Source organism: Gobio gobio, assembly GCF_949357685.1.
Source record: "Gobio gobio genome assembly, chromosome: 10".
Classification (NCBI taxonomy): domain Eukaryota; kingdom Metazoa; phylum Chordata; class Actinopteri; order Cypriniformes; family Gobionidae; genus Gobio; species Gobio gobio.
The window spans coordinates 47,862,233-47,888,436 of NC_137116.1; the positions used below are offsets into that span (position 1 = coordinate 47,862,233).

The 26,204-nt window shown below is 39.4% G+C and overlaps 2 protein-coding genes across 3 annotated transcripts; one reads left to right on the plus strand and one right to left on the minus strand.

Annotated features, from left to right (window-relative positions):
- Positions 1-1,597: 1,597 nt before the first annotated feature.
- spata6 (spermatogenesis associated 6) lies at positions 1,598-18,888 on the plus strand. Of its 2 annotated transcripts, none has more exons than XM_079827797.1 (13): positions 1,598-1,733; positions 6,478-6,615; positions 6,719-6,767; positions 6,876-6,917; positions 7,364-7,488; positions 7,712-7,792; positions 11,078-11,332; positions 12,174-12,285; positions 13,592-13,632; positions 13,714-13,820; positions 16,739-16,835; positions 17,595-17,683; positions 17,974-18,888. In XM_079827797.1, exons 1-13 carry the CDS (start codon positions 1,644-1,646, stop codon positions 18,155-18,157), a joined length of 1,410 nt encoding a protein of 469 aa, XP_079683923.1. In that variant the 5' UTR covers positions 1,598-1,643; the 3' UTR covers positions 18,158-18,888. The 2 variants fall into 2 exon arrangements, with proteins under 2 accessions (XP_079683923.1, XP_079683922.1); XM_079827796.1 differs by having other exon boundaries at positions 1,619-1,733; positions 13,711-13,820; positions 17,974-18,885.
- dnttip2 (deoxynucleotidyltransferase, terminal, interacting protein 2) lies at positions 18,441-26,076 on the minus strand. The gene is made up of 7 exons (XM_079827795.1): positions 25,984-26,076; positions 21,861-24,169; positions 21,574-21,712; positions 19,710-19,805; positions 19,268-19,432; positions 18,948-19,057; positions 18,441-18,798 (listed from the first exon to the last, which is right to left on the minus strand). The coding sequence occupies exons 1-7, from the start codon at positions 26,056-26,058 to the stop codon at positions 18,693-18,695; spliced, it is 3,000 nt and encodes a 999-aa protein (XP_079683921.1). The 5' UTR covers positions 26,059-26,076; the 3' UTR covers positions 18,441-18,692.
- Between the last annotated feature and the right edge of the window lie 128 nt (positions 26,077-26,204).

A 26,204-nucleotide genomic window follows, 5' to 3' on the forward strand; every position in this document is an offset into this window, starting at 1 on the left:
CACATTTCTACCGTAGCGTTCATCTCTGAGAAAACCTGAGACTGAAATCTACATCTATCTATTGATGTTTTCAGACTGAGAAAATAAAAACAAGCCATCAGGTGTTTTCAAATCTCATCTGAAACAAGCAGTGTTGGGGGTAATGCATTACAAGTAATGTGCATTACATAATCAGATTACTTTGATGTAACGAGTAATGCATTACAAGTAATGTGCCTTAGATATACAGATAACTTTTTTGATGTAACAAGTAAAGTGACACATTACAAGAACATGCATTACATGCATACACATTACAAGAACATGCGTAACATGCATTATGTAATCAGATTACTTTTTTGATGTAACGAGTAAAGTATCACATTAAAGGATTAGTCTACTTTAAAATTAAAATTAAAGTGAACTACACTCTAAAAAAATGGTGCTACATGACACTAAAAGTGGTTCTTTGGCTCGTAATTATAGGGGAACCACTTTAAGTGCTGTATAGCACCAAATTTTGGTTCTTCAGCGGTTCTTCACAGGTTCTTTGGCTGAGGTGCTATATAAAACAGTCACACAGTAATAGTATGAAATGTAACTAAATTTACTGAAATATAGTGATGAATAATGTCCTATTTAGTGGACAGATTAATCAGAATTTCTTCCCAATCTAAAATCAATACTTGGACAATTAAACAATGATATGACATTTTATTTTATTTTTTTTACCTGCAAGAGTCTCCTAGGATAGAAGGAATGGATGGATTTTCCAGTGCAACTTGGCATTTCGGACTGGCTGTCACCGTTCTGTGAAAACAAAAATTTCACAAAAAATGTCTTGCCTTATATAGGATGATGCACTAGTGTCCACTGTAGGGGTTAATGTGCAACTGTGCAATCAAAAAGTTGTTTTTGAAGATGTTTTTCATATCGGTTTTAAACATTTACAAAAATGTAAAAATGTGGTACATTTTTTTTAAATAATTAAACATGAAAAAAGTTTAACATTACAAGTAACATTAGCATGTTTACAAATATCAACACACATTACAACTGTCTTATTTTTCTAACTTTTAAAATCTTTGTTAAACTTCTGCCTAAAAGCAGTGCCTTTATTCCCTCCAAATGTATTTTGCATAGACTTTTTGCATCAATTTTGCATTGATGCATTAGTGTCCACTGTAGTGGTTAATGTGCAACTGTGCAATCAAAACCCATGTATGCGGAAGAAAATGGCCTTTTGAATAGCTGCCCACTGCAGTGACCTCTATCCATAAAAGGGTTAATTAACTACAGCAGCTGTTGCTTTCGTTTTAACCATCAATATGACAATTGGGATCCATACTTCGGAAGATATATTTTTAAAAGTTGTTTTTGAAGATGTTTTTCATATCGGTTTTAAACATTTACAAATAAAGACAGGGGTAGCCTACATTTTTTAAAATAATTAAACATTACAAGTAACATTATCATGTTTACAAATGTCAACACATATTACAACTGTCTTATTGTAACATTTAAAAACTTTGTTAAACTTCTGCCTAAAACCAGTGCCTTTATTCCCTCCATATTTATTTTGTCACTTGCTCGTGTCGTCATTTCCACGCAGTTTCACGGCCGCTTGGGCTTTTGTGTTGTCATAGCAACTAAGTTTAAAAAACATGGGCGGACTTACACCGCCCAAGACGCCTTCAGCCTCACAAATGAGACAAAAAGCGCTAAAATGCACGGTCGAATTGGAAATCCAAGCTGTGAGTATATCAGCACGCGTCCCATTTTCAACAGAAACAAAAAATATTCCAATTTGCGTGTGTTATGATAGCAGTTTTCGTGTTAGCATACTGTTAGCAACAAGTTGCTATCACGGAGGAGCGAGTCAGTACATCAGACATCAATCAAAGTTGCAACTAGCAGAAACATGTTAATAAACACTCCTGCATTCATTCCAGCCTCCGAGGTGTTTGTTAAAAGCAGTGCATAAGCAAAGCGCCTTGATTTTTGTTTTAGCCAAGCTGTTAGCATCTGTTCGTTTTTAGTTCAGACTGAGCTTTTGCTTTTATTTTTTATATAGCGCATCATGAATTTGAGAGAAATTATCTTCTGCAGTATATATATATATATTTTTTTCATTTTTCTTATGCTGTACTAATAAAATGATCACACTACAGACATTCATACTTAAACGTAACTAGGAATAGGAAGTGGTTGCTTTAAATTCGGAGATAAGCAAGACAAGTAATATTCAAAACTTTTTTCTGCAGGCTTTATTGTGTATCTGGCAGACAAAAAGAAATAAATATATAAGGATGTTAGCAACAAAATAAATTATTTAAAACAATTGTTTTTAATACATTTTAAAATCTAACTTAGTTGTTTTTGTTGTTGGTTCCTTACGTTCCACTCATTGTATCACTTAATGGCCCGGTTTCACAGACAGGGTTTAGATTAAGCCAGGATTAGGCCTTACTTCAATTGGGGCATTTAAGTAATTTATAAACGTGTCTTAGATTTTTTTTTTACTGGTTTGCATCTTGAGATAAAACAATTGCACTGACATATTTTAAAATCAGCTTAAACTTAAGATCAAACATGCATTTTAGTCTGGGACTAGCTTAAGCCTTGTCTGTGAACCAGGGGGAATGTGTCTTAGATGGTCAGGAGATGTAACCCTAAAGTAAATTAACCCTAATTTATACTTCTCAAGGCTATATACAGTCAAGCCCGAAATTATTCATACCCTTGGTAAATATGACCAAAGAAGGCTGTGAAAAAGGAGAAAAACAAACTGTGGTATTAAGTATTAGTTTAAAAATGAGTTTCATTTTTGGTCTTGTCAATCAGTTGTTGTAACCTCAGTTGAACCTTTGTCAACTCCCTCAGTACTTCAGATGAAGTCAGATTTTTTGAAAGAAAGATTTTAATCTTTTTCCCATTTATTGTGTTAAAATATTAACTATATTATTTTATGTCTGATTTACCTAAGAACATTGGTTATATACACCGATCAGGCATAACATTATGACATTAACAGGCATAATATTATGATTATCTCTTCATCACGGCACCTGTTAGTGGGTGGGATATATTAGGCAACAAGTGAACATTTTGTCCTCAAAGTGAATGTGTTAGAAGCAGGAAAAATAGGCAAGCGTAAGGATTTGAGCGAGTTTGACAAGGGCCGAATTGCTAGACAACTGGGTCAGAGCATCTCCAAAACTGCAGCTCTTGTGGGGTGTTCCCGGTCTGCAGTGGTCAGTATCTATCAAAAGTGCTCCAAGTGGTGAACCGGCAACAGGGTCATGGGCGGCCAAGGCTCATTGATGAACATGGGGAGCTAAGGCTGGCCTGTGTGGTCCAAACAAACAGACGAGCTACTGTTGCTCAAATTGCTCAAGAAGTTAATGCTGGTTCTGATAGAAAGGTGTCAGAATACACAGTGCATCGCAGTTTGCTGACTATGGGGCTGCATAGCCGCAGACCAGTCAGGGTGCCCACGCTGACCCCTGTCCACCACCGAAAGGAAAGCGTCAACAGTGAAAGCATCAGAACTGGACCACGGAGCAATGGAAGAAGGTGGCCTGGTCTGATGAATCATGTTTTCTTTTACATCACGTTGGCCGGGTGCATGTGCGTCGCTTACCTGGGGAACACCAAGATGCACTATGGGAAGAAGGCAAGCCGCCGGAGGCAGTGTGATGCTTTGGGCAATGTTCTGCTTGGAAACCTTGGGTCCTGCCATCCATGTGGATGTTATTTTGACACCACCTACATGGAAACAGTATTCCCTGGTGGCTGTGCCCTCTTTCAGCAGCATCAACGAGTTTGAGGTGTTGACTTGGCCTCCAAATTCCCCGGATCTCGATCCAATCGAGCATCTTTGGGATGTGCTGAACAAACAAGTCCGATCCATGGAGACCACACCTAGCAAGTTACAGGTTTTAAAGGGTCTGCTGCTAACATCTTGCTCCCATATACCACAGCACACCTTCAGGGGTCTAGTGGAGTCCATGCCTCGATGGGTCAGGGCTGTTTTGGCAGCAAAAGGGGGACCAAAACAATATTAGGAAGGTGGCATAATGCTATGCCTGATCGGTGTATATTTAATATTAAAAGGTAGGGTAGAAAATTAAGGAATTTAGGAACTGGATTGTTCATAATAACCCTGTTATTAAAATGTAGAAGAATGTATTTTTTTCACTTAGCTCCTTTACTGAACACCATTACATACATAATTGAAGACTTTACACTGTTGTTGGATGGATCACATTAAAATAGCATACTTTTTAATCCGTCTGACGGAGTTGACACAAATAAGTTGTTTAACCCTTAATCGCCCCTCAAGTAGGGTTTACGTTTGAGTCCCTTGGGGTCAGATAGACCCCAAACTTTTACAGAGCGATTGCATAAGGAAATATAATTTTTTTACATGGAAAACTATATATCATTTTTTTTATTTACTTCTCAACTATACATTTATGCTGTGTTTTTGTGGGTATTTGGTAGTTTTTTACCTATTTACTGCACAAATACTTAACTATGTCATAAATTGGCTCATTAAAAATCATTTTTTTATGAAAAAATCACTTGAATGATGATCTTAAATAAATATAAATAGTTTTTGGACATTGCTCTATGTGTTAGGGATAGAATACCGCCATCTGTAGGTTTGTGGAAAAACTTTAGGAATTATAGTTAAAGAGAAAGAGAGTGCAATGACCACATTATCCAATAGAGGTCCATAGGGAAGTTATGCAAAAGTTAAGCTGCCTTTCATCTTTCTTTTATTTGCCCTTTTCCCTCTCTTTCTCATGATTGTTCCATGTTGCATTTGTGCTCTAGTATTTGTCCTTCATTTATGTATGGAATTTTTTCAGATTTATGCCAGTTTTGTTGATTTTATTTGCCAGTTTCTATAAAAATGCTCTCTGTTGCAGTCACACACGTGTGTGTTTGTGTGTGTGTGTGTGTGTGCGTGTGTGTATGAGACAGAAAGTTCATTCCACTTTGTGTTTATGCTCTAGGACCAGATCTTGATATAAATGTAGACATTTTCAGATTTATACTGGATTTAGTTGATTTTTTTTACAAACAAAGTGAAAAAAAAAGCATTTTTTACATTTTCCCATTCATTGCCAAAATCCAAAAAAATGCTCCAGACACCTGTGTTTGTGTTTGTGTGTGTGTGCGAGTGAACATGCTTGTTCCATATTGCATTTGTGCTCTAGTATTAGTACTTCATTTATGTATGAAAATCTTTCAGATTTATGCCAGTTTTGTTGATTTTATTTGCCAGTTTCTATAAAAATGCTCTCTGTTGCAGTCACACACATGTGTGTGTTTGTGTGTGTGTGTGTGTGTGTGTGTGTGTGTGTGTGTGTGTGTGTGTGTGTGCGTGTGTGTATGAGACAGAAAGTTTGTTCTACTTTGTGTTTATGCTCTAGGACCAGACCTTGATATAAATGTGGAAATTTTCAGATTTATACTGGATTTAGTAAAAAAAAATTGACAAAAAAAGTGAAAAAAATGTAGTTTTTACACTTTCCCATTCATTTTCAATGTGGGGTCAATCAACCTTTAGAACAACCAAATCAAGCCCAGATTTTTTGTGCATGTTTAGATAGATTATGTAGGAAAAGTCACCGAGTCTCATGGCCCTGAGATGAAGGGAACACTTTTAAAAAATGGAGGAAAAGTCCAGTGGGGTCAGCTGGACCCCAAGGGACGATTAAGGGTTAAGTACATTTTTAGTAGTGCGTAAGATTATTTAAATTAATGAATTATAGCATTTATTTGAATTAATTATGGAAAGAGAGAGAAATAGATGAGATGTGTGTGTGAATTACCATCGTCTACCCATATTAACACGAAGCTGTGAGTTGAATTACTTCAAAACCAGCGATGTTACCGCCTTATTGCTGAGAAATATAATATAAGGTATTGTCAAGTTGTTTTCCACAGGCTTTATTTTACACAAAACCCTTTTATAAAACCCTCTCGAAGGAACCAGCGGCGAATCACTCTTCCAGGTTCTGCCGTCATACCTGCACCACTCTATATTGCTGTGATTATTATAAAAGATTTATCTGTGCACATAATTTTTTTTAATTCATGTGCCTCCTTTCCCCTTCAAAATGACAACTAAATAGGACTAAATATCCTCCACAACTGACTGAAACCTGACATTCAGATCTCCCTCCGTTTAGTTAGCAAAGCCCAACGTCCTACACTCCAATCAAGTCCCGCCCTACATTTTTAGCCATTCCAGAACCTGTTTCACTCTGTCGCTGATATGCATCACAATAGTGAAGAATATTGCAACTTCCGTTTCATGACGACTTGAATATGTTTGGTTACATTTTTTATACAAAGTAAAATGCTTAAATGTGCACAAAACTAGAAAATTTGGAGTGAAACTGTATGCCTCACGTCCTGTTTGTATGATGTAATGGCAAAGCTCCATGAAAGATGACGTGTTTTTCCTCCTATCTCCTATAGATCACTTGTCCAGGCGTGGTGTTACCATCCCAAGAGGACCTTTATGTTAGTGTTCGGATAATGGGCCAATACCAGAAGTCCAAGTGTGTTCCTCCAGTTTTCCCTCTGCTGCTGCATGAAAAAATGGTGTTTGTGAAGGTGAGACTTTATCAAAACGACTTGAATTAATCTTAGCCTTTGACATATGCTATCTTACTATTTGTCTTTCCTTGTTTTCTTTCCTCTTCATCCTCTTCAACAGACCTTTGTGGGAGTGGTTGACCCAGGAGCTGTAGCCGAGCATCTGGAGAGTAAGAATCCTTTGGGCTGTTTTCAGTTAGTCCTGTGTTCTTTCATAACCCTCCGATCAATAAACGTATATACCTTTCCGTCATGTTTTTTTTTTTTCTCCTCTGCAGATGATACAACATCTTTAGAGCTCATTCAGCTCATTCCTCCAGGTAAGATCCCACATCCATTCCAGCTGTAACACTGACAGATGTTTGAGACTGTAGATTGAGTTCTCCAGCATAGTGCTGTAAACTGAAAACATTACATTTGAGCTCGGCTTTGATTGAAGGCTTCCAGCTTTTGCAGTCAGACGCAGTGGCGGAATTCTTAGACCCACTGGTACAATTTCAAAAATTAACCAAGGGAATACATACATTATTGGACCGAGCACTCTCATTACTGTATGCATAAATCATGCTGCTTTCAATGGAGGTCTCTTGGGCTGAGATTTTGATTTTGCACACAATCTGACACTCATTCGTTTCTGTTGCTGCGTTATTGCTTTAAAACGCAAAGAAACAGCTTTATTACCCTGAAACAACTTAATTACCCAGAGCTGTCAAGAAAACGGACAGAATTCACCACTCCATCATGTATTTTTCATTTGATTGTGCAGAGGGTGAGATCCTGGCCACGTTTGACGATGACACCCGGGAGTTTCTGTATCCAGGCCCTCGTTTGACTCCCAGAAGCCCCGGCCCAGAGAGAGAGATTCTGATGAAGAGATCCATCTCCTTCCCCGTGCGTGTGTCTTCCTTTCAGCGTTTTTGTCATATCTCTGATGCATCTTAAAAGCCGGTCCCATTTTCCCGCTATTTGCTTGAAGACGTAGATTGTTTTGGTAAATTGATCTGCCAAGAGTGTTATTATCTGCATTTGCCCTCTGTCTTTTCATCATTCGAAAAGTTTTGTGATGCTTTTTTTTTCTCCCATGCTCTCTATCTCTCCTGTCTCGTTCCCCCAGGGAATCTCTCCCAAAGTGGAGTTCTCGACGACGTCTATTATTGAGGAGTGTGATGTGAAACACGGTCAGCCTGCCATGTCTGTGAGTCTCTGGGCTTTTGTTATTGCCATTATATTGCAGCTGGTGTTAGCTCGGTTCCAAAACCTAGTGTACTGCTTCGCCTGCCTACATAGGCAGCTGCCTTTTAAGGCTCCCGGCTTCTGGAACGGCCACGTGATGCTGCCTCTCGTTATGTTTTGGAACAGAGCAATTATCTGCGGTGCTATGAATGAAAAGAAACACTGCGGTTTAAACGAAAAGGATCAAATGACTTTCGTGTAACGAGGCTTTTCTTAGATGTACGTGGGAGTATGATGGGTCTCCCTGTCAATCAAACTGTCCGCTGCCATCTGTGCCACTTGTTCTGTTTGCTGCTGTCCTTCTAGTGGCCTCACACCCCCTTTCAGGATGTTCTTTTTACAGCGCTGGTAATTACAGAGAATTGGCTCGTTTCTACCCGGATCGGCGCTGATCAGTTGGACTTGACCGGTCCAATTTGTTTCTTCCATTACATGCCCGCGGACCCCTCGTTCCGTTTAGAATCTCTGATTGAGACTGCATCCTTCATGTCAAGTTTCCCAGACCCTCGTTAGACCGCTTGTGCTGTTGACCGTCTCGTCGGGCCCGTTTCATGTGCGAGTCAGTCGTCCCTTTGTGGATGTCTCTAGTTCGGACTTGACATGGCATTCTGTAAAGCGGGCTTTCTCAGCGCGATTTGCATGCATTTGAACGCCGCTTGTTTCTTGTTTAATAAGCTACTTGTGGTGCTGGCTTTGTTGTTTCAAGGACATCCGGCTTTATCTCCCATTACCAACACCAGCCGAGCCACTAATCACATCAGACAAGCACGACTCCTGCTTTAAAACGGCCTCTTTGTCCCTCCGTCCAAAGAAAAGGAAGACGAGAGAGAGAGAGAGAGGGAGAGAGAGAAGAATAAAAGGAGAAAAAGCCACTTAGTTTAATTTCATTAAATCTCGACTCTTCAAACGGCAATCGCTATCAGGATTTACTTTTTTCTTTCTCTGTTTTTTAGAAATGACTTAATATGCCAGGATGTTCCAATTAGCATTTAAATTATCGTTGTTTTTTACATCCATGTAATGCCATTATCATATTAGGTTGAGGCCGGCCATCAAATGCAATTAACATTTTTAAAAACGTATTTACCCTGGCAGCGCCTGCAGGAACAGAGTTATTGGGGCTCAGAATTATGTTAGCTGAGATTAGAGTTATTGAAGTCATTTGCCTGCAAAGGTGAGATTGGAACACTGAGGAAAGGTTTACATCAGGTTACATGTGTACATAACAAGCAAATTAGTGGATTAGCGCCGTACGAACAGAAAGGCGTTCTCAATATCACTACAATAAAGCGTGACCTTATACACTCTTCCTCTGGGATCTTCTTTTCTTTCTTTTATTTTAAAGGTGAAGAGTGTCATTTCTGCACCGCTAGTGACACCAGACAGACAAATTAGGATTGTTTCCAAAAATACGGGGGCCGTGCAATAATATTAAGGGATCTGAACAGACCCGAACCCTAAGTATTAAATTCTGGCAGTTAACTGTGCTATGGACATGAATGATATCTCAGAGGTGCACTATTTCTTTTCATAATCAAATCAATGTTTTATTGCTGGCAGATGATAAAATGGGCAATAAAAAACATTTAGGGAAACACAATAACATGTAAACAGGTGTGGGTAGTCTTAGCAACTGCCTAGCCACCACCCAAAACACAGTAGCGACCGCATAGCAAATCAATCACCTTAGCAACCACATATCAAGCCCTGGCAACCATACACAATGCCCCTTTACATCTTCACAAAATGTGTTATTTTTCTGTTTGTTTAATGGCCTCTTTGACCTCACTTTGCTTCATGTACTGCAACTGTTTGTGTTATTATAGTATTAACTATCCCTTTTTACAAATAATATTAATATTTCGAATTAGCTTTTATTTTATAGTTTTTATTTTAATCTACGCTTTAGTATTTTGTTGTGCTTTTGACATCTTTATTTTTTTTTTCTTTAAAGCTGCACTATGTAACTTTTCCGTCCACTAGAGGTCGCCTATTCAAAACAAAGGCGTAGTTTGATGACGCCACGTTTGAGCGCAGAATCTTGGGACATGTGGTCTTCACCTCACAGCCGGTGGAAAAGAATCGGGATAGGACTCGGGCAGAAATCATGTTCATGGATGCGATTATTAACATTAATGTAGTATGAAGCAGAGCAGGACCGAGTGTTGTGGGAGCTGAGCAAGGCCGCTGGAGCGATTGTTAATAAGAAGAGCAGAACACACGCCTCACGAGCAGCGGGACTGTTATTATGGCATAGTCGCCGCCGGGACTTTTATTATGTAACGCAGCTCTGTTTATCATATTAGATACATCTGAGTGTATTGCAAATGATATTATGAAGTTACTCTGTGCGTTCGCTCGGCGACTGCTATGACACTTGTTGCACACTGTAGTAAGAGTAAAGCGTTTCTGCAAAATAAAACCGGAAACCGAGGGAAACGCAGAAATGACGCCATCGACAGGCAACTTCCTCACACGTCCCGCTTCCTTGGTTAAAATAGCAATTTTCTCACGATTTACAAATAGTTGGAAACATTTGGGATATTGTAAGTACTCAACTGAACAAAATATATAACACTGGCCTAGTGGTTTTGGGATATTTTACTGAAAAAATGTTACATAGTGCAGCTTTAATATTTCTATTTACCATAAAATTAAAATTGACAATTCTTATTTTTTTATGAAACATTGCAGTATTTATTAGAATCGTTTGATCAGTGCAAGGTTGTTGTTTTTTTCTTATTCATGTGCGCTCATAATACACTCCTGTAATTAATGACAGAATTTTCATTTTTGGGTGAACTATCACTTTAATGAAAAGAACTTCCCCTCCCTCTTGCAGTGACATCTCTTCTCTGATGACGTATTTACTGATGCGAGTGCACTCACATGACATCACAGGAATAGCAAATGACAACAATCCAATCAATTCCTGATGGACAAAATCAAGTCCCGCCTTACATTTTATCTTGTTCGAGAAGGCGTTTCACTCGGACACAATAGGGAAGAAAAGACTATTGCAACTTTTTAATTTAGTTTTATATCAGTTTTAGTTTCAGTAATTGTATTACTTTAACTTAAACTCATTTCTAATTTTCATTAAACTTTTTAAGTTTAAAAATCTAATATTTGTGTTTTATTTCAGCTACATTTAAATTTCCAAAACTGATTTGATATAGTTGTAATTTCAGTAAATTATTTCAACTATTAATACAAATTAAATGAATATGTCTTTGTTCCTATCCAGTTATGTAATCGTTCTTCTACTGCTAAGCCCTGTCGTGTGAGAACTTGCCCTGCAAACGCAAAGAAGAAGAAACCAGACACAGCTCCATCCTGTGGATACGAAAAGCCAACGGTTGCTTCCCAAAGCCGTGCTCCTTCACCCTACACCCACCGCAAGATGTGTCAGCTGTCCGAGGAGGCCAGACAACGACTCAACCACCTCAAACTGGGGCCCTACACATTTAAGAAAGAGACGGTCCCTCAGGCTCCGTTCGTGGTGGGTGAAATTGACTGATAAAACAATAGAAGGAGTGTTTATTGAGTAGTTTTTATCTTTGATAACTTTAGCACAGGTCAGCTAACATGTATGCGGTTATATTTTTATTATAATTTTATATTTGTATACCTGTCAAATAATATTTCTCCTGTGAGGGCGTTGATTACAGGAGACAGACAGCCGTGTCAAAATCTCCACCTGTTTTCTTGACTGAAGTTAAAACATCAATTCTCCCTCTTGTTTCTTTTCCCGTGTTTTCTAAAACATTATTACGTCCCGGGGTGCAAATATCAAAGCTGTCATTGTATAAAAGGCAGCTCTTGGATTTGTGTCTGATATCATCATGGCATTTTCTGTCACAGGCCTTTTAAAAAGTGGGTAGCCTTTTCAAAGAAAATCCCCAGGCTACAATTAACCTAAGTAATTAAGAGTCAGGCCGTGATTAGCAAATTCTTCCTTCTTATTTCAGCAGATTAGCGCGCTCGGTTTACGTGTGTTTAAAGTCGGCACACTTGTTTTGCATGAAAACTAAATAGCTTGTTTCATTAACTTGCATGGTCACTTTACTATTTAAATGAAGTGCCAATGGACTAATTGAAGTCTGAGAGTTGAGTTTATACACAGACACCTGAGTCTGAATAACTTCCCTCTTAAGTTTCGCTCCTCACTTTCACCTTCCAAGAGAAGTGATTAACTGAAATGAAAGTCAAATTCATTTGAATAATCAATGGTCTGTGTGTCAATGTAGTGTTGATGCATGTCGCTTCACCTGCCAAATCGGAGATGAGCTATTATTTATCTTTTAATAGGCAACGTAGCTGATTGCATCTTCTGTTTGCAGGTGCCCCGAAGCCCAAACACGTCGCTGATGGAATCCACCACGTGTCTTACGTCTCGGTCTGCTACTAAAAAAAGCCCGCTACAACTGCGACCACGGAGCAAAAACCTCACAGGTCAACATCACACTAACCTATATGACTTTCTTCTGTGGATATTTTGAAAAATGTATTGTTTTGGACCCCACTTGACCCTGCTGAATGCACTTCTGTTCCAAAGTTTGGGGTCAGAAGAAATTAATACTTTTATTCAGCAAGGGCATAAAAACCCACATTTGGTTTTTGACCATTGAAATGGGTAATATTTAACAATTTGGACATGGAGCTGCATTGAGATCCCCATATCTATGGGATTAAGCTGTATAGGGCCTTATAGAATGAACATACCAACAGAAAAGTTTGCTAAGAACCAGAATGTAAAATCATATTGCGATATCTTTATTAGTTCTTGAGTTACAGGCATGCAAACTTGGGAAAAATAATATGTATGGTACTCAGGCAGGAACTCGATGCAGATGTTTTCACATTTCTAGTTTCAACATTATTTGTTCTTCAGGCATTCCTCTACTACACCAAGTATCAGCTGTATGCAAAGTGACTGACATTTGGTTTTTGACCATTGAAAATGTGTAAACTTGAACCATTTTTTTCTTGGAGCCATATTGAGATCCCAACATCTTTGGAATTAAACCATAAAGGGCCTTCAAAATGAAGATATCAAAAGAAAAGTTTAAGAACCAAAATATCTTAGTGGATATTAAGATATCTTTAATATTGCTTGTGTTACATGTATAGTCAAGTCACCTTTATTTATATAGCGCTTTATACAATGCTGATTGTTTAAAAGCAGCTTTAAAGTGATAACAGGAAAATAATGCAACAGAATTGAATGCAGGCAGATCAGTAATATACCAGATGTATACAAACTTGTAAAGAAAAAAAAACTTGAAAACTGCTGTTTCCTATTTTCGGACTGTCAATAGATTTAACTAATAGACCTACAAATCTGATAATATGTGTAATAATAAAATAATCCCCTTTACTAAATAGTGGATTTCTCAATGAATATTCATCCATGACATTTTATATTTTGGCTTTCATCACTATTTATGTTTGTCTTAATTCAGAAAAAATATGAACAAAACCGAAAATTTGAGCTGGTGAAGTTTCGGAAATTTGGTCGATTTGACGTTAAATGACCCGATAGTGCAGCTTCTTTTCTATTCTGCAGAAGAAAGAAAGAAAGTCATGTGGGTTGAAGCAACATGCCAGTGACTTAATGATTTTCGTTTTTGGATGAGCTTTCCCTTAAAATCCTTCTTTTCAGTATTTGAACCAACTAGTGATCATAAAGTATTATGATATGTTTTTTATGTGCTGTGGCGGATGCATTTCACCTTATTTTCCCATAAAACTTCTCTAGATTCCTCTCTCCTTGGAAGTTTCAGATCAAAACCCTCACAGGTAAGATACAAAGTGATTGGCTTGATCAGTAAGGTACTCCTTGCCTATTCTGACCCTGTTTTCCCTGATGCATACAAGCAGGCAGCCAGAAGTTCCCTGAATAAATCTCCCATAGAGCATTCCACACCTGTGTCCAGCACACTCCGAGACCAGAGTCCAGTCCTGAGCCGCTCTTCCCTGAGAGAACGGTATGTTTGACACAACTCATTCTGCATTCACGCTATTTGCTGCAGAGCAATTTAGCACAGACAGTCGTTGTTCTCGCCATCCTGTTCGATTCTGTCATCGGATTGAATTTTTTTTTTCCCATTAAGGACCAAGCATTATTATACTTATTTATCCATACATGCGTTTATAATATGTCATGCTTGTGCCTTTCCTAAAATCCATATTTCATGACATGCATTCTCGAACCTACAAGCATGCAGCGAGCAAAACTAAAAGTGCTACCCCTTCGCCCGTTTCCAATGAATTTCCAATTACGTGATATTGACTAAATGTGCGGCTCATAAAAACAAAGCCCAGTAAACAGAGCGTCCATTCCACAAATCTATATTGTGATCACACACAACAGACAAGATGAATTTACTGCCTCACCTTCAAATGACAGAATCTGATGTTTGGTCATGTTTGTTCATTACTTATGAGAAGGGGGGGAAAGCTGCTGAGAAAACAAGAGGAAATGCTATTGATTGGGTTTCAGTGAGATCTAATGCGTTTGACCCGACGCACAGTTTAATAAATTCCGAGAGACCCTTGTCATTGATCTGAACATCGGCTGCGAAACCAGCAAATGTTTGTTTGTTTGTTTGCTAGTCTCTCTACCGCCGGCGCCTTTTCCGCAGGGGCAAGAGCAAACATTTAAAATCAATAGACAATCTAAGTCTTGAGAGTAAATAGTGGGAAATGTGTGATACTATTCTGTCAATTGAAAGCATGACCGGAGTCACCGGCCCGGAGATTAAGGCTCACTCCGCAGATTCGCACAATGAGAGATCAGGCACGTCTTTTTGAGCTGCTGATGGGGGGAGTTAAAGAAACGACGTTTTCTAAAGTTCAGACTGGCCCTCTCTGGCCTTTTTTTATGGTAATTATAAAGACCATCTTACAGCCTGCCTGCGTTACAGCCGTTAAAGACCTTTCATACAGATCTGCTGCTCTTTTTACCTCTATATTCAGTTTAATATAGACTCTAATTAATTCCCTCCATCGGTCTTTTTAAACAAGCTCAGTGAGTTATCATTATATTGCTAGTTTATTCACATGCAGGTTTTGATATTCTAAATCCAAGGACACGCCTCAAATGGCTGGGTAATTCCTCATATGAGCTCCTCTTTCTCTCTTGTGGCATATTTAGATGCGTAAAATGAAAATATCAGCATTTGCTACAAGGCTGAAGATAAATGTCTCTGTATATGTATTTGTGATTTAACTTCATGATTTAACTGGTCTGAAATTTACAAGTCATATTTCCCAAGATGACAGCGCTCCAATGTAAGGGCAATAGCACAGACTAGTGTTCAGAGCTGGTACTGTTAGCTTTTTTTGTTTACTTTATGTTTTGCTATTTGGAAATGCTTCAACTACACAGATGAAGCATGTCTTATATGCACACAATTTTTTTTTAAATGTATATAAGAAAGCATACACAAGAAAACATTCATATTCAAGAAAACCGGATGAAACATTCACAATATAATATCAATATTACACAAAAAAAGGAATCAGTGGGAGTGGAATATTCAGTCCATCTTTACCAATATTTAATACACTATATTGCCAAAAGTTTTGGGACGCCTGCCTTTACATGCACATGAATTTTAATGACATCCCATTCTTAATCCGTAGGGTTTAATATGGAGTTGGCAGCTATAACAGCTTCAACTCTTCTGGGAAGGCTTTCCACAAGGTTTAGGAGTGTGTTTATGGGGATTTTTGACCATTCTTCTTAGAAGCGCATTTGTGAGGTCAGGGGCTGATGTTGGACGAGAAGGTCTCCGCTCTAATTCATCCCAAAGGTGTTCTATCAGGTTGAGGTCAAGACTCTGTGCAGGCCAGTCAAGTTCCTCCGCACCAAATTCGCTCATCCATGTCTTTATGGACCTTGCTTTGTGCACTGGTGCGCAGTCATGTTGGAACAGGAAGGGGCCATCCCCAAACTGTTTTCACAAAGTTGGGAGCATTGTCCAAAATGCCTTGGTATGCTGAAGCATTCCTGAAGAGTTCCTTTCACTGGAACTAGGGGGCCAAGCCCAACCCATGAAAAACAACCCCCCCCCCCCACACCATAATCCCCCTTCCACCAAACTTTACACTTGTACTGTTCTCCTGGCAACCGCCAAACCCAGACTCGTCCATCGGATTGCCAGACAGAGAAGCGTGATTGGTCACTCCAGAGAACACGTCTCCACTGCTCTAGAGTCCTGGCTTGGATGCGGATGCTCGGCCATGGAAACCCATTTCATGAAGCTCTCTGTGCACTGTTCTTGAGCTAATCTGAAGGCCACACAAAGTTTGGAGGTCTGTAGCTATTGACTCTGCAAAAAAGTTGGCGACTTCTGCACACTGTGCCCCTCAGCATGCGCTGATCCCACTTTGTGATTTTAAGTGGCCTCACTTTGTGGCTGAGTTGCTGTTTTTCCCAGTTGCTTCCATTTATAATACCACTAACAGTTGACTGTGGAATATTTAGTAGTTAGGACATTTTCACGAATGACTTAGGTTGCCACCTGTGCAATATCACGGTCCCACGCTTGAGTTCACTGAGCTCCTGAGAGCAACCCATTCTTTCACAAATGTTTGTAGAAGCGTCTACATGCCTAGGTGCTTGATTTTATACACCTGTGGCCATGCAAGTGATTGGAACACCTGGATTCAATGATTTGGAGGGGTGTCCCAATAGTTTTGGCAATAAAGTGTATTTGTGATTTTATATATATTGTATATTTTGTTTAAAAAAATTGATTTATAGTTTGTACAAATTCATTAAAGTTTGTGCCTCTAACCATTACTTTGAAATTGATTTTCTGGTGAAGTTTCAAGACTTCATTGCTCATATTTGTGTAAAGACTAAATTTTCATTTAAGTTATTTTCCATTTTCTACAGGTTCCAGAGTTCATCCAGTCCCTCACCGTCGAAAGAGATCCACAAACGAGTGCAGAGAGTCCTAAACCGCTCCGGTCCCCGCTGCAAGCTTTCATTTGTACGTCACCCCTGAGATCGCAACCGCATGTAATGCTGTCATTCTATGCGCACATTAACCCATGCAAAATGATTCTCCAAAACACTCATTACGCCACATGTCAGTGTTTCAAAACGTCCTCCATTGATTCTGTCAGGCGCTCTGTATTCTTCACATCCATTGTGTCAGGATGTGCTGCCACTGTCTTCCAGGAAGTGAACGAGGTAATCACCTTACGTGCTCATTCTTTCTGTTTCCCAAGTCGTGGGCTGCTTAAACGCATCACCGCCCACGCCGTGTTTCGCTGGAACACCGACGTGAAAGAAAAGCGAAAGAGTTCTAATTACTCTAAAGCTTTCCCAAATCCTCCCTTAGAGGAAAAAGGAGCGCATGTTCACTAGGAGGGAGGTCTACAGGCTGACGGCTGTCGTTACAGACTCGTCTTTTACAGAGAGGGGAGATGGCACAGTCAGGTGCCAAGCGCCGCATGGCTAAAGCCCAGCTCGAGAAGGGAAATGTGTAATCCACTCCAGAGTTAAAAGGACAGAAAGACTAGGATTTATTTGAAAGAGTTTTAATCAAGCAGTTCAAAGGATCTGCTTTTATTAGAGTTTCGCTCTTCGTTGCATTAGCAGATTTTGGAGAAATTTAAGTAGTGTGGGATATTCAGCAACACTGCTTTGTGCTAAATGTACAATGTTGTGATTAAACTTTTGTTGTTGTTGCAGTTTAGTGAATATTTTCCTCGACTAAAGTGTGTGTGTGTGTGTGTGTTGTCAGGATGAAGAGAGTGAGGAGGAGGGAGTCAGGAAGAGTTCATGTGTTTCCACCAACCACGACGTGATTGACAGCCGGCTGCCGCAGGACAGGTAAACAGCACATCGTTTCAAATGTTTTAGGATCAAATGTAAAGAATCTTTGTATGTGAAATGTGTAATAATTACAATATAATTTAGTGTAAACACTTAGTTTTGTACCAAGACATCCCACATGTAACAAATGTCAAATATCATATCCATAATCTTGAAGGCACTTTCACAAGTAATTTAATTTAGTGTTTAGTCATTTCCAGTGACCATGAAAATGTGAATTTGTTGAGTTTGCACAGTTATACATTTTAATTTGATGTTCAATAAACATTGTCCTGTCCATACTGCAGGCGTATTCCTGGAGAACCATGTGTTCATTTAGACAACGGCACATTTTGGACTAACAGAGCGGCTGTGTACACAGGGAAGCCTCACAGAGCTGTGTTTGAGGACAGTTTGAGCAAAATCTACAAGAACCTCTACAGAAATGCTTCACAGCCAGCACAGAGTGGACAAAGCACCTGGACACAATGACCAAAAACACGTTCAACTGGTCATTTGATACAGTGGTTTTAAATCCTGGTCTGAATATTTTGTGTATCGCCCTTATTTAACACACCTGATTCGAATCATCAGCTCATTAGGTGAGCACTTCATTAATGGCACTGAGGGCGTCAGATAAGAGACAAAATGTGCAGAGCAGTGGGTCCCCCTGGACCAGGATTGAAAATCACTTATTTAATATACTTGCATATGCCAAATCAGGCAGGAGGGTGGGCGCTTGATATGTTAAGAAAAAGAAAAACAGCAGTACTTTTGGTTAGGACCTGATTTATTATGAATTCACAATCAGCGGTGTAATCAGTCTCTCTCAATCGCAATTTAAAAAGTATAAAATATTTTTTTTTCTCTGTACAAGTTGCATGTTTTTTTTTTTTACATGAATGAACATTAAAAGCCTTTTCAATAATTACTAAAATTAAAAATATATAGTTGCCTTGTATTTTATAAAGGCTACCAAGCCCCGTTCAAAAAACAGGAGAAAAAAATTCAGATTTGCCTTGAGAAATTATTTATTAACTTTCTTTTTATGGAACTTGTGCTTTTTGTTCATCTTGCCAGCAGACTGTGCCGCTTTTTCTGTCATGATCTCTTGATATTTCCTTTTGTTATAGCTAAAAAGAAAAGAAAAGATGTGTTTTTAGAACATGACAATTTTAAACAATAGTGAGCACAATCAATAATAAAAGCCAATTGTTATGAATTTAATTTATCACATTACACTCCATATAAAAGCTAATCAGCCACGTTTTCTTTAACTTACCTCCTAAACTCTGCATCAGCAAGAAGCTCCTCCACAATGGTCCTTTTCCTTTGTTTCTTGGGGATTCGTGCATTATAAAATTCTACTGGGCTGTCAACCACTGTACCAACCTGAAACAAAAACAGCCAAACTTTACTCAAAAGAATAGAACAATATGCCATTGTCTGCTTTCTTTAAACATGCATGCCTGTGGTTAATTGCAAAGTCAGTATTTTGATAACGCTACAATTCTCAATTCTTGTTTTATTTGTCTTAGAAACAATGGCTTTTTGAAAAATTGTTTGAGGGGAAAAGTCTGCTGATAAGACTCCCAAACCGACCTGAAAGTATTTGGGAAATCCTTCTCTGTCGTTCTTCTTGTAGAAGCGCTTTGGGTCCATGGCTGAGCGCATCTGCAGTGCCTTTAGGTCATTTTTGAGCTCTTCTGTTAATTCAGGAGCTTTCATGTTGAACCAGCCATCACCAGTTGTCTTTTCTCTTTCCGCCTGGATACAACAAAAAATATGTATATTGCTTATAAACAATGAGATCAAAAGCATGACAATTGCAAACCTAATTTTAACACTATTGCTACAATGATCTGAGTGAAAACATATCCAGAGTATTAAAGCTTTAAAAAAAAAAAAAAAAATTGCTATCCAAGGAGACAATGTTAAAGAAGGATTTGAATCACCTTTAACTTTATGCATTTATTAAGAATAGTCCAAACAAGCAGAACATGACCATATGACCATCCATTTCTTCAAGAGCTGGTTTGCTCACCTTCCGCTTGCTTTTAGCAGCACGCTTTGATTCCTTGTGAGGTGGCACAGCATCTCTCTTCTCAAAATCCGGAACGATAACACTCTTTTTCAGCAACTACACAAATACATTTTTCATGAACTTTAGCTTCACTGAACAGTAACATCTGCACAAAACGCTTTGAAATGTCATCCCATGCGGTTAATGACTACGTTTACATGGACAGCAGTAATCTAATTATTGACCTTATTCTGAATAAGACAATATTCTGATTAAGGTGTTTACATGAGGTGCTTTTAGAATATTCTGTTCCTGTTCCCGTTTGAAATGTCATTTTATATATATATATATATATAGGCCCTGTCGCGATTGGTCGATACAATCGGCTGTGTCGACGCTGTTAATTAGTCGATGGTAAGTTGGGTACGATATGACATTGTATTAGTACCGGTACTTTAAAAATGACAGCACTCTAATAAGAACAGTTTGCGGATTATTGGGTTTGAATGGTAAAAAATATGTCGGATATGTCTTTAGTGAACATATACAGAGTTGAATGAGAAATCGGGTGTTATAATGAATTTGGTCCGTGCAGCTCTTAAAGGGCCGGACCTAATATTCTGTGTGAAGCAGGGCAGGGCAGGAACATGCCGGCCAAGTGAGTTTTAAACCCTAAAACAATGACTAGTAAGTTCTGTCATATTCAATTACTTTTACAGTTTTTTGCCATGGTATCGATTCAGTATCTGTATTGAGGTAATTTAGTCTGGTATCGTATCGAAGTCATAATTTTGGTATCAAGACAACACTATTCGATTATATAAAAAGTATTCGCTGATATTCTCTTTTTTTTGTTATGTTGGTTTACAAATTTGTACCTTTTTACTCTTTTAGTTTTACATTTTGTCAAGGGCTTGTTTACATTTATACTTTTTTATAGTACACTACTGAATTCCAACGTTGCAAGTTAAATGTTTTAAAGTAAAATTGTTGAAAATCATGCTAAATTAGTCGATAGATTAATTGATTAATCAATAAATTAGACGATATATAATATTACAAAAATAAAACCTCTTTTTTTTTTAAGAGACTGCCCATCTTGCCTCCTTCTTGTCAGCCTACATTTCGAATAATAGCTTTGATTAATGATGAATAATGAAGAAAGGTTTCAAAATCGTGATTGTTTTTTTTCCTGCCGTCGTGCCACAGGCATTCACTGAATGACCCATATGCCTCATGCCTAGAGGTTCCCGACCGCTGTTGTAAGCAGACAGTTTGGTCACAATTATGAATATGGGATTACAGATACAAACTTATTGTATTTTACTTTTACAATGATCAGAATTATTACAACAAAAAGAAAAATATATAGAAGAGGCCGTTTCAGAATGAGCAGTCAAGCAAGACACGCACCATAGAACACGTCATGGCAACGACTTTTCAGACTGACAGATACGTAAAAGATAAACGGGAATTTTCCAACATTTGAGCGCTTTGTTACAGTTTTGTACGCGTTGTTATATTGATTATAATTCAAATTCTGTTTTATTGGCCACAATATTATTGATGATTGTTGAGAGGGGCACTTTTGATTAATTTTTAAAAAGGGCAGGGGCTCTGTGAAAACTCCTTACATGACGCTAATAGCTAGATTAAGGTGTGTACATATCTGTAATGCTTTACGATAATGCAACTAAAATAGGCATACTCCACATGTCTTAATTTGATCTGCGTTTACTTCGAGTGTGACTTTAACCGGATTAAGGTCATTAGAAATCGCTGTTTACATGGTAAATCAATCAGAGTATGGTCTTAATCAGGTTAATATCGGAGTATTGTTGTCCATGTACACGTACTCAATGTCTCATGTCTGATTATTATTTACCTCATCCTGATTGTTCAGGTTCTTCTGGGTTTTCGAATTGTTGGAGAGATTCTTCGGCTTGTTACCATCAAAACTGATGTACAAACCACCAAGTTCCTTCATTTTCAGACCTGTGTCAATGGAACTAGATAGTGGCATCCTGAGAGAGAAAAAAAACGATGTTTTGACTGAATATAATTTAAATATTACATTTAAATATTTAATGAAGAGTTCTAAATATTTAAGAGGTTTTAATATTTACAAGTCGATACTATTACTACACAAAAAGAGCCATAAAAATAACTTACAGGGGCTTTTTGGGAGCGAAGAGCACTTTTGAATCCTCGTCATCATCGTCATCTCCCTCTTCATCAACAAAATCATCCTCATCCTCTTCCTCAGTTTGCTTGGCATCAACATAGTACTGTTCTTTAGGCTGTAGTCCAGGTCTAGTATCTATGACAAACAGTCCGTTACCGTGAGCCTCTGCTTCTTGCGACATCCGATTTCCATCAGGGCACATCACATCGTCTTCACTCTCCACATCTTCAGCTTCCTGTGAACAACCCTCCTCCCCAGAAGACAGACCTTCATCAGCACTGTCTTCATCCTCACTGCTGTCGAGTAAACTGATCAGTTCTTTCTTGGGAGGAGGTTCCTTAGAAGTTTCCTCTGTAGTGGTCAAAATGGCTTGAGTATGGGAGCTTGTAGAAGGGCCCTCAAGGTCCTTCAATGTTACGGCGTCATCCTTGGTTGGTTTAACTGTGTCATTAGCTTCCTCAGTAACTATTACACCTTTCTTCTCACACTCAGTCATTTCCTCATGCTCCCCAACCACAACTGGTAGAAGATCTTTCGGGGCGGCTTCTACCGTCTCCTCCATCACAGGTTCAGAACATCCCTGATCCTCAATGATCTTCTCAACCACAGCTGGTACAGAATCATGTGGAGCGGCTTCTACTGTATCCTCCTTCACAGATTCAGAACAACTCTGATCCTCAATGATCTTCTCAACCACATCTGGAACAAGACCTTCTGCAGCTGCTTCTACCATATCCTCCCTCACAGATTCAGAACAACTCTGATCCTCAATGATCTTCTCAACCACATCTGGAACAAGACCTTCTGCAGCTGCTTCTACCATATCCTCCCTCACAGATTCAGAACAACTCTGATCCTCAATAATCTTCTCAACCACATCTGGAACAAGGTCTTCTGCAGCTGCTTCTACCATATCCTCCACCACAGGCTCAGTAAAAGCATGGCTTGTTTCCACAAACTCGTGCTCATTTTCCATGGAAACATCTCCAGGTTCTTCTCCATCTTTAGTTAGTGTAGCAGAGATTTCAGCCACTGGTTGTTCCTGAGGCGTTTCGGTTCCACGGTCCTCCACTGGCTTGATGTCTTCCATGCTGCTCTGAGATTCTAGCATCTCAATGGGCTCATCCCGATCAATAACTACAGTGGTATCTTCAGCTTTCTCCTCAATCATGGTGCACTCTAGGGCTTCACTGATTTCCATGGTAATGGTGCTGTCCAGTTGATCTACTGTGTCTTCAGCCTTATCTATATCATGAAGTTCATGCTCCTCACCTTTCTGTTCCTCAGGCATGGCAGCAGAAGTGTCACTGACATCAGAAGCCAATCTTGCTTTACTTCTTGTCCTGGTTACAGGAAACGCATGGGCACTACTAGCAGATCCGGTTCGGCTACTACAAGGAGTCCCTCTTCTTCTTTGAGGGCTTGGGCTCCCCTGAGAGGTGCAGACATCAGTAGCTCCCGATTCTGAATCGGATGCACCAACCAGAGTGTTGCGTTTGGGCTGACGCCTTGTGGATCTCCAGGGACTCATGCTGGGACCGGACTTGCATGCATCAGAGTCGTTTCCATCGTCTTCAATTCCTGTTTTAAGCCTACGACCTCTCCTGGGCATTGGAGAAGGGGTGTCTGTGGTTTCCTCCAAGCTCAATGGGATTGGCTCGATCGGTTTTACCTTTCGTGCAGATCTGCGGACCACAGAGCCGTGAAGGCCGGAAACACCGGAGGAGCATGACTCCGGTTCAGAAGGATCTGCTTCAGTGGTAGGAACAGCAGTCTTCCGATGGCTCCTCGTTATCCGACGAGTGTCCATCACTTTTGTGAGGGATACAGCAGAACTATAGGACTCAGCCCCTGAGAGATCCTCATTGTCCTCTACCTTTTCGGCATCCTTTGAGGCAGCTGAAGTCAGAACACGTTTCCTCAGGCTGCGAGGGGCTCTACGAGAATGGGTCGCAGACACTGTAGATGAGCAGGATTCGGCTTCGGAGACCTCACCCGGAGCAGTGCGCTTCTCCCTGACCACACTTCTCCGTTGGGTTCTAGGTGTTGCTGGCACATTAGAAACTACAGAGCAGCAGGAATCAGACTCAGACACATCAGCTTCATGCGTAGAGTCGGGTTGCTTTTTGTCAGTAAGGAGACGCGTGGATCTTCTAGGTGGACTTGCTACCAAGGAAGAGGCGGTACTGTCATCCTTCGACTCATCCGGCTGGGAGTCGCCAGTCAGTTCCGCCTGGGAGTGGTTTTCCTCCATTAGTGTTCTGCGCCGTGTTCTTCTGGTCGAAGGAGTAGGCTGCTGTGAGAACAATAACATTTGCTTCAGATTATTTGAGGAAGGGATGTCACAAGTACCGGTACTTCAGTACTGAAATTATCAAAATGTGACGATACCAGCATTTCTGTAGTACCGGTAGTACCGACTCCCGAGTATATTCGGTACCCGCAGCTCGTTCAGTGGCTCCCGTGTTTATCTAAGCGCAGGGCTCCAGACTGTAGCCAAATTATTTTTTTTATATACATACACACACACTAGTGTCTGTGGATATTTAACTGCAAAATACTATTTAAATATTACTCCTCCATGTTCTGTGTGAATGACGGGGCGCGTGACACTCGCTTGCTGTCTTTGTAGTCTCTGCCGTGTGTCACTATATGAGGACACGAATACATAAACCGTCCCTTCATGAGAATTTACCGTTTCATTTGAGAAAACTGTCATATCATGAACACAGACACTCAAAGGTCACGGCAACCCGTCAAAATAAAAGTTTGGTTTAAAAACTTGACAGAATATATCAGGCTAGCCTACTGTTGTAGCCTACAGTAGATTCAGCTATGTAATAATTAGGGATGCCACAATACTCAGTTTTTCGGTTTTGCATTTAATTAATTATTTTTCTACAAATTCTATCATTTGCCTCCATCCCAATACTGAACAACGCGACATACATTCACATTACACGTTAGTGGTAGAGTTATACTCACGGAACACTATAATTCACAATCACGAAAGTTCATTATTTGCATGCGTTTTACAGCCTTCATTCGCGTGCATATGCACTGTTTTAACATGCGCTTCTCCGAGCGCGCGCACTAAACGCCTGTCAAACACGCGATTACTGGACTAAGTAATCTTACTGCGCTAATACGGTCAAATACACACAAGATTAACAAACACAGTCAGTTATCTAAAGTGAAAGTAAAATCGGTGTGTCTGTAGCCTATATTAGATGCACGCAGGTCTTAAATTGACAGCAGGCAGCCTAGTGAACACGCGGTCATTAAAGGGACAGTTCACCTATAAAATGATGTCATTATTTACTCACTCTAATATTGTTCCAAACCTGTATTCATTTCTCGATGACAGAATTTTAATTTTTGAGTGAACTATCCCTTTAAAGTTAATACAACAACAAAAGACAAAGAGAAAATCCCTCACTGCTCTTGACTGAAAAACTTTAATACAGTAGCTTTAATAAGAATCAATGTATATTTTATAGTGAAGTCTATGTAGTGTTTTAATTTTACATTTATTCATTCAATTTCATACTTAAATGCTGCTGTACAGCTCTGAGCTGCCAGTGTAAATCTTTATATATATTTTATATTTTACAATACACTAGGAATGTGTACAAGGTTTTTTTAAGTTTAAGTCAGGTTTTTCAATTCTTTTCAGTAAAATAAAGAAAGAAAAAAATATTTATTATTATATATAAACACATGGTCGGGTTAAATGTACTTATTTAGCACAGTAACGTTACTTATTTACTAACAACTTTATAACAGGGACACCACACGTGGAGAGTCATGTTGATCCAATCATGTCCCACATGCAGTCCAGCGCTAAAGAAAAGAGTATGACTGCCTATGTGTTTAGTCGAGGGAGAACGTAAAACATACTATACAAAATACGAACGGACAACATTTTACATGTGAAAGAGATTTGAGTAGTTATAGCAAATTCTCCACAGCTACTCGGGTATGTGTGGACACATGCGGCGCCTCATTTTTGCTTAAAGTAACGTTACACAAAAGCACTACAATCACACGCTGACGCTTCCCGGCAACATATTGACTAAATGGTTAAAACTACTTAGGTACCCTACATACCGTGGCTCCAGAGTTTTCATCGCTAGTATTTTTCACAGGGGAGCCCACGCGTGTTCCTCTCCTGGTGGCCACCATCTTGCTACTAATGGCGGTGTGCGCACTTCCGCCTGCGTGACGCGTCCTCTGAATGCGCAGACCGGACTAACCGATGCAAGAATGCATGGATGAGCGTTATTGGGCGAGTTGCAAGTAATGAGATGGATCTGTGTCTTGGTTTTACT

What these genes read in the sequence shown, in the direction of transcription:
- spata6 (XM_079827796.1), top strand. Translation starts at nt 1,644, where the DNA reads ATGGGCGGACTTACACCGCCCAAGACGCCTTCAGCCTCACAAATGAGA. An exon ending in TGTAGCCGAGCATCTGGAGA is followed by an intron (nt 6,768 to 6,875) that starts GTAAGAATCCTT and finishes TCTCCTCTGCAG; the next exon opens with ATGATACAACATCTTTAGAG. An exon ending in AGCCGGCTGCCGCAGGACAG is followed by an intron (nt 17,684 to 17,973) that starts GTAAACAGCACA and finishes TCCATACTGCAG; the next exon opens with GCGTATTCCTGGAGAACCAT.
- dnttip2 (XM_079827795.1), bottom strand. Translation starts at nt 26,058, where the DNA reads ATGGTGGCCACCAGGAGAGGAACACGCGTGGGCTCCCCTGTGAAAAAT. An exon ending in CTGCTAAAAGCAAGCGGAAG is followed by an intron (nt 19,433 to 19,709) that starts GTGAGCAAACCA and finishes TGTTGTATCCAG; the next exon opens with GCGGAAAGAGAAAAGACAAC. An exon ending in GATTTCCCAAATACTTTCAG is followed by an intron (nt 19,058 to 19,267) that starts GTCGGTTTGGGA and finishes TTTTTGTTTCAG; the next exon opens with GTTGGTACAGTGGTTGACAG.